Source organism: Penaeus chinensis, chromosome 31 (genome assembly GCF_019202785.1).
Source record: "Penaeus chinensis breed Huanghai No. 1 chromosome 31, ASM1920278v2, whole genome shotgun sequence".
NCBI classification, from domain to species: Eukaryota; Metazoa; Arthropoda; class Malacostraca; order Decapoda; family Penaeidae; genus Penaeus; species Penaeus chinensis.
This window is the reverse complement of record NC_061849.1, coordinates 10,823,201-10,830,700: the sequence shown is the minus strand read 5'-3', so window position 1 is coordinate 10,830,700 and position 7,500 is coordinate 10,823,201. Positions and strand designations below refer to the sequence as shown.

At 48.9% G+C, this 7,500-nt stretch overlaps 1 protein-coding gene across 1 annotated transcript in view; it reads left to right on the top strand.

Annotated features, from left to right (window-relative positions):
• LOC125041701 (disintegrin and metalloproteinase domain-containing protein 11-like) overlaps window positions 1-7,500 on the top strand; it is a 215,660-nt gene that overhangs the window by 113,187 nt on the left and 94,973 nt on the right. Inside the window, exon 7 of the mRNA XM_047636899.1 lies at window positions 5,665-5,877. Coding sequence (XP_047492855.1) covers window positions 5,665-5,877 — 213 coding nt within the window. The remainder of the gene's footprint in view (window positions 1-5,664; window positions 5,878-7,500) is intronic.

Here is a 7,500-nt window from a genome sequence, read left to right as displayed (position 1 = left end):
CAGAGTTTCACTGGACGTTAATGCCCGTGTATTTCTAACTCGAAACGTGCGGTGAAAACAGGTCTAGGGTTTAGATTAGATAAAGGTTCTTTATTTCATTTCCAGAAGGTTTTTTGATAGTTGTAGTTGTAGAAGTAGTAGTAGTTATAGGAATAGGAATAGCAGTTGTGGTATCAGTAGATATAGTAGTAATAGTAGTAAGTAGGAGGAGGAGTAATAGTACCAGTATGAATAGAAAAAGGGACCATAGTTAAAGTAGTAGTAGTAGTAGTAGAAGTAGTAGTGGAAATAATTGTAGTAGAAGTAGTAGTAATTCAAGTAGTTGTAGTAGTAGTAGCAGTAGTAAGTAATAGTAGTAGTTGTTGTGGTAGTAGTCGTAGTAGCATGTAATAGTAGTAGAAGTAGTAGTAGTAGTAGTAATGATAACAATTATACTAGCTTTTGGAGTGGGAATGAGAAAAGTCGAAGTACTAATAGAGGTAATAATACTAGTATTAATATTAGTATCATCATCAGCAGTAAACGAGGAAGTATTAGTATGAGTAGTATTTCGCTGTACATTTATTCTCCGGCGCTAATCATGACCGTGTCCGTTTCGAAGCGCTGATGAATAGATGTCATCGAGTAAACCAAATGATCAATCCCTTGTTCCTTCTGGAATCCGACCATTTCTGAAGCAGAATTATCACATTGCTTAGGACAATAAACAGAAGTAAAAATCGAGAATACGCTCTTGTATGTATTTTGGTATAAATATTTTTTTAACAGATAATTTCACAACTTAATAAAATATTGATTAAAGAAAAGAAAAGGAAACAATGCAGTTGTGAAGCTTCCCGCCAAAAAAAAACGTCGAAGCTTCGGTCAAAGCCCAGAGCCTAAGGGAAAAAAAAACAAGGTTGACATGTAACAGCTAAGAGAAGACTTAAAGATGGAACCCCACAGAGAAAAGGAAACATCAAGGTGAAACCCAACAGCTTAATAAAAATGCAAATGGGACACCCCAGTCAAAAAAAAAGTGAAACCCCAGAGCTAAGGGTAATCGCGAAAATGAAACCCCACAGATAAGAGGAAAGTGCAGCTGAACCCCAAAGCTAACAGGAAGCGCAGTTGAAATCCCACGGCTAAGAGGAAGCGCAGCTTAAACCCCGCAAATAAGAGGAAAAGGCAGCTGAAACCCCACTGCTGAGAGGAAACTGCAGCTGAAACCCCACTCCTAAGAGGAGGGGTAGCTGAAACCCCACACCTACGAAGAAAGTGCAGCTGAAACCCCACACCTACGAAGGAAGTGCAGCTGAAACCCCACAGTTAAGAGGAAAGTGCAGCTGAAACCCCACAGCTAAGAGGAAAAACCAGGTGAAACCCCACAGCTAAGAGGAAGGGCAGCTGAAACCCCCACAGTTAAGAGGAAAGTGCAGCTGAAACCCCACAGCTAAGAGGAAAAACCAGGTGAAACCCCACAGCTAAGAGGAAGGGCAGCTGAAACCCCCACAGTTAAGAGGAAAGTGCAGCTGAAACCCCACAGCTAAGAGGAAAAAACAGGTGAAACCCCACAGCTAAGAGGAAGGGCAGCTGAAACCCCCACAGTTAAGAGGAAAGTGCAGCTGAAACCCCACAGCTAAGAGGAAAAACCAGGTGAAACCCCACAGCTAAGAGGAAGGGCAGCTGAAACCCCCACAGTTAAGAGGAAAGTACAGCTGAAACCCCACAGCTGAGAGGAAAGTGCAGCTGAAACCCCACAGCTAAGAGGAAGGGCAGCTGAAACCCCCACAGTTAAGAGGAAAGTACAGCTGAAACTCCACAGCTGAGAGGAAAGTGCAGCTGAAACCCCACAGCTAAGAGGAAACGCGAGGCCCGGCCGAGAACAGAAGGCAGTGAGGACACTCCACGCGGCCATTATGCTAGCGAAGCCTCAGCCCCTTGCTATTGTGCGCCAAGCTACAGGTGTTTCCTTGCACTCTCTGATATACGTCTGTCTCTCTCTTTCTCTCTGTCTCTCTGTTTCTTTTCTACTTCAGTCTATTTTCAAGTGCTCTCTCTCTCTCTCTCTCTCTCTCTCTCTCTCTCTCTCTCTCTCTCTCTCTCTCTCTCTCTCTCTCTCTCTCTCTCTCTCTCTCTCTCTCTCTCTCTCTTTAAGATCTATCCTTAAGGATCTATCACGGGATTTTTTTGCGGGTTAGTATCTAATATCAATGAGGATAGGACGGGATAGATTGTCGGAGACATTATCGATGGCGTGTGTATGGCTGGGATTGGTGACGAAAGAAAATGGGACTGGAATCAAAGCGCAGCGCCATCTGTTGCGAGTTAATGAAAGCAACATTGATGGGTTGAATGTGGAAGTGGGAAGATAGTGTGTGATGTGTTGGAATAAGGCTGAGCGATAGAGAAGATAGATAACATACAAGTAATAAAAACTAGTAAGGTTTCTTTTTCCCTTCCACTTCTCTCTCTCCCTCCCTCCCTCCCTATCTTCCTCTCTCTCTCTCTCTCTCTCTCCCTCTCTCCATCCCTCCCTCTCTTCCTCTCTCTCTCTCTCCCTCTCTCCCTCTCCCATCCTCCCTCCCTCCATCTTTCCCTCTCCCTTCCTCTCTCCCTCTCCCTTTCCCTTCCTCCCACTCTCCCTCTCCCTCTCCCTTCCTCCCTCCCTCCCTCTCTCCCTCTCCCTTCCTCCCTCTCTCCCTCTCCCTTCCTCCCTCTCTCCTCCCTTCCTCCCTCCCTCTCCCTTCCCCCTTCCCTCCCTCCCTTCCTCTCTCCCTCTCCCTCTCTCCCTCTCCCTTCCTCCTTCCCTCTCCCTTCCTCCCTCCCTCCCTCCCTCCTTCCCCCTCTCTCTCTCTCTCTCCCTCTCCTTCTCTCTTCTTCCCTCTCTCCCTCCCTTCCTCCCTCTCTCCCTCTCCCTTTCTCCTTTCCTCCCTCCCTCTCTTCCTCTCTCCCTCCCTCTCTCCCTCCTTCTCTTCCTCTCTCCCTCCCTCTCTCCCTCTCCTTTCTTCCCTCCCTCCCTCTCCCATCTTCCCTCCCTCCCTCTCTCCCTCTCCATTCTTCTCCCCCTCCCACTCTCCATCTCCCTTCTTCCCTCCGTCCCTCTCTCCCTCTCCCTCCCTTCATCTCTCCCTCTCCCTTCCTCCCTCCCTCTCTCTCTCCCTCTCCCTTCCTCTCTCCCTCCCTCCCTCCCTCTCTCCCTCTCTCCCTCCCTCTCCCTTCCTCCCTCCCTCCCTCCCTCCCTCCCTCCCTCCCTCCCTCCCTCTTTCGCACTCCTTCGACACCCATTTTACCGCCTCTCGAGCTAGCCCTAAACATACAAACACGACACGGCACCTCTTCATGTGCATTATTATGGTTATCACAAAAGAGAAAAAAAAGGGTTATCAAGTATGGAGATGAGACGGTTAAATCAGATGTGACACTTATAATGAATGTTTAATGGCGCGATGGAAATTCTGTTGATGACTGAGGTACGGAGGAAGGGAGGGAAGGTGGGGGAGGAGGGAGAGAGAGGGAGAGAGGGAAATGAGGGAAGGAAGGTGGGGGGAGAGAGAGAGGAGGAAAAGAGGGAAGGAAGGAAGAAAGGAAAGAGAGATAAGAGAGTGAGTGAGAGCATTACCAACAGAGAGAGGGGAAGAGAGTGAGAAGGAGGAAGATCGTCTTACCATTCGAGAGGGAAAAAAAGCCCAGGCAGTCAAAGAGACAGAACAAAAGGGAGAGCAATAAAGCGAAAGAGAGAGCAAGAGCAAGTCAGAGAAAGGCGCAAGAGGCTCGGGCGACAGGAGAGCGGCGAGGCCGTAAGATCACCAGGAAGGGCAGAAGCCACTCCAGATGAAGCCATGTCAACCATACACGGCCTATATTGCGAGCGCTCTCCTCCTCCTCCTCCTCCTGCTGCTGCTGCTGCTGCTGCTTTCTCTCTTCCATCTCTTCCTTCCTCTTCCAGCTTCGTTACCTCTCTTCCTTCTTCGCCGCTTCCTCCTCTTCCTGATACTTCTTTTTCCTCTGTTTCCTCCTTTTCTTTTTGCTTTCTTCTAATCCGTTTCCTCAACCTTTTCCTCAACCTCATCCTAATCTGCATTTTTCCTGTTTTTCTCCTCCCCTCCTTCCTTCCTCTATTCTCGTCCTCCTCTGTCTCTGTTCTCTTTTTCTCATCCTCTGTCTTTTTCTTCCCCTCCGATTTTTGCTCCTCTTCCTCATTTTCCTTCTACTCCTCCTCCTTCTCCTTCTCCTGCTCCTCCTTTTTCCTCTTTTTCTCGTCCCCTTCTTCTTTCTCCTCTTCTTCCTCTATCTTCTGCACTTCTTCGTACCCTTCATCCTCCTCCTCCTCCTCCTCTTCCTCTTCCTCTTCCTCTTCCTCTTCCTCTTCCTCTTCCACCACCCCTTCCTCCTCCTCTTCCTCTTCCTCTTCCACCACCCCTTCCACCTCCTCCTTCTCCTCCACCCCTCCTCCTCCTCCCTCTCCTCCTCCATCCTTCCTCCTCCTCCAACCCACCTCCTCTCCCTCCTCCTTCTCCTCCTCCTCCCTCCTCCTCCTCCTCCTCCTCCTCCTCCTCCTCCTCCTCCTCCTACCCCTCCTTCTCCGCCTCCTACCCCTCCTTCTCCTCCTCCTACCCCTCCTCCTCCTCCTCTTCCCCCTTCTCCTCCTCCTCCTCCTCCTTATTCTTCTGCTCCTCCTCTTCCTCCTCCTCCTCCAACCCATCCTCCTCTTCAAACCCTCCTCCAACGCTCCTCCTCCTCCCTCTCCTCCTCCATCCCTCCTCCTCCAACCCACCTCCTCCCCCTTCTCCTCCTCATCCCCCTCCTCCTCCTCCTCCTCCTCCTTACCGATCTCCTCCTCCTCCTCCTCTTCCCCCCTCCTCCTCCTCCTCCTCCCCCTCCTCCTCCTACTTACCTCTCTCCTCCTCCCCCTCCTCTTCCCCCTCCTCCTCCTCCTACCCCTCCTTCTCCCCCTTCCTCCTCCTCCCCCTCCTCCTCCTCCTACCCCTCCTTATCCCCCTCCTCCTCCCCCTCCTACCCCTCCTCCTTCTCCTCTTTCTCCTCCTCCTCTTCCTCCTTCTCCTCCTCCTCTTCCTCCTCCTCTCCCTCCTCCTCCTCCTCCTCCTCCTCCCTCTCCTCCTCCTCCTCCTCCTCCTCCACCTCCTCCACCTCCTCCTCCTCCTCCTCCTCCTCACCTCTCTTTTTCACCATCCTAACCCTACTCCCTTTATTGTCACGGCCTTCCTTTGGGTCCGTACTTCCGAGGCCCGTAGGTGTTGAAGGCGCCTTTTTTTTTTTTGTTACTCAAGCCGTCTGGGTGGGAGGAAATATTGTTGATATGTACTGGTATTTTGACCTTTTTGTCTAATTTTAAATGTATTTGCTATGATAGCTGTGTATTTTATCTAACATAAATTTTCATGAACGATGTTGATAGTTATTAGTCATAAATAATAATGATAATATATAGATGAGTTGATAAAAGTAGGCAGTATAAGAACCTAATACCTTCATTTCAACCAACTAGTCTCGAAAAAGAAAAGTGAATTAATGATATAAAAAACAATAGCCCTTCCGCTTTTCACATCAACTTCTTGTCAACCACCTTGTCTCGAAGCAGATAAGTAAACGAAAGATTAGAAGCGAATAATAAAAAAAGCTAAACCACCCAGTCTCACAGCTCAAACGTCTCTCCCCTCACAGCCCAAGCACCCTCACTTCGTCATCGAATCGAAGAACTCCCACATCCGGCAGAAGTGCGGCTACCATTCCGGCTACGAGTGGGGCATGTGGGAGAGGAACTACAACCGGCAGAACCACGGCCGGAAGAAGAAGCAGGTTCGGCACCGCTACGCCCGCGACGTCCGCTCCACGCCCAAGTACATCGAGACGGCGCTCTTCCTCGATAAGAAATTCGTGAGTATTTGTTTTTTTTATGTTGATTTTTTTTTTTTTTTTTTTTTTTTTTTTTGCTTACGTTGATGTTTTCTTTTTAATGGGATTTTGTCCTGTTTATTTATGCCGATGTTAAGTGTGTGTGTGTGTGTGTGTGTGTGTGTGTGTATGTGTGTGTGTGTGTGTGAGAGAGAGTGAGTGAGTGAGTGAGGTGAGTGAGTGAGTGAGGTGAGTGAGTGAGGTGAGTGAGTGAGTGAGTGAGTGAGTGAGAGAGTGAATGAGTGAGTGAGGTGAGTGAGTGAGTAAGTGAGGTGAGTGAGTGAGTGAGGTGAGTGAGTGAGTGAGTGAGTGAGGTGAGTGAGTGAGTGAGTGAGTGAGAGAGTGAATGAGTGAGTGAGGTGAGTGAGTGAGTGAGTGAGTGAGGTAAGTGAGTGAGGTGAGTGAGTGAGTGAGTGAGTGAGTGAGTGAGTGAGTGAGAGAGAGAGAGTGAATGAGTGAGTGAGTGAGTGAGTGAGTGAGTGAGTGAGTAAGTGAGTGAGCCAGAGAAAAAGTCAGTGAGTGAGAGACAGAGCCAGAGAGAAATCCCCGAGAGCGAAAAGACGAAAGACAAGACAGAGCCTAAGAGAAAAAGAATACCGGAGGAGGAGGAAGGGAGAGAGGGAGAGGGGAGAGGATGGGGTGGGGGGGGGGCGAGTTCTGGGATCCAACAAGTGGGAATTATGCAGCCCGGCCGACGTTTTGATACCTGAAAATTGAGATCAAAGCGGACGGAAAGCTTGTTCAAAGGTGGCCGGTGACAATGGAGGAGACGTCGCGCTCTCGCTCGTTCGCTCGTTCGCTTGTTCTCTTCTTCGCACGTTCGTTCGCTCGATCTCTCGTACTCTTTCTTATCTCGTTCGCTTGATCTCTCCTTCGCTCGCTTTCTCGTTCTCTTGTTCTCTCCTTCGCTCGCTTTCTCGTTCTCTTGTTCTCTCCTTCGCTCGTTTTCCCTCTTTCCCTCTTGTTCTTTTCCTTGCCGTTTTCCTCTTTTTCCCCTTTTGTTCCCCCTTTCCCCCTTTCCCTTCTTTTCTCTTTTTTTCCCCTTGTTTTTTCCTTCCTTTTTCCCCCTTTTCCCCTCGTTTCCGTTCTTTGTTCTCTCCTTCGTGTTTCTCTTCCTTTTTCCCCCTTCCTCCTTTTGTTCTCCTTTTCCCTCGCTTTTCGTTTTTTTCCTCCCCCCCCCTTCCTTTTGCTCTCCCGCCCCTTTTTCCCCGTTTTTTTTTCTCTTTTTTTTGTTTTCTTCTCGTTTTTTTGTCGTTTCCCCTTCCTTGTTCTTCCCCTTGCTCCTTTCTCGTTCTTTGCTCTCCTTCCCCCTTTCCTCTTTTTTGTTCCCCCTTTTTTTCCTTTCTCTTCCCCCTTTTGTTTCCCCTTCCCCCGGGTTTCCGTTCTCTTTTTCCCCCCCCCTTTTCCCCTCGTTCCTTGTTCTTTTTTTTCCCGTTTTCCGTTCTCTTTTTCCTCCCTTTTGTTCGTTTCTCTTTTTTTCTCTCCTTCGTCCTTTCCGTTTTTGTTTTCCTTGGTGGGTTTCCCGTTTCTTGGTTTTCCTTGGTTTTTTCCCTCTTTCCCCTTCCCCTCGTTTCCGTTCTCTTTTCCCCTTTTGTGTTTTGTTCT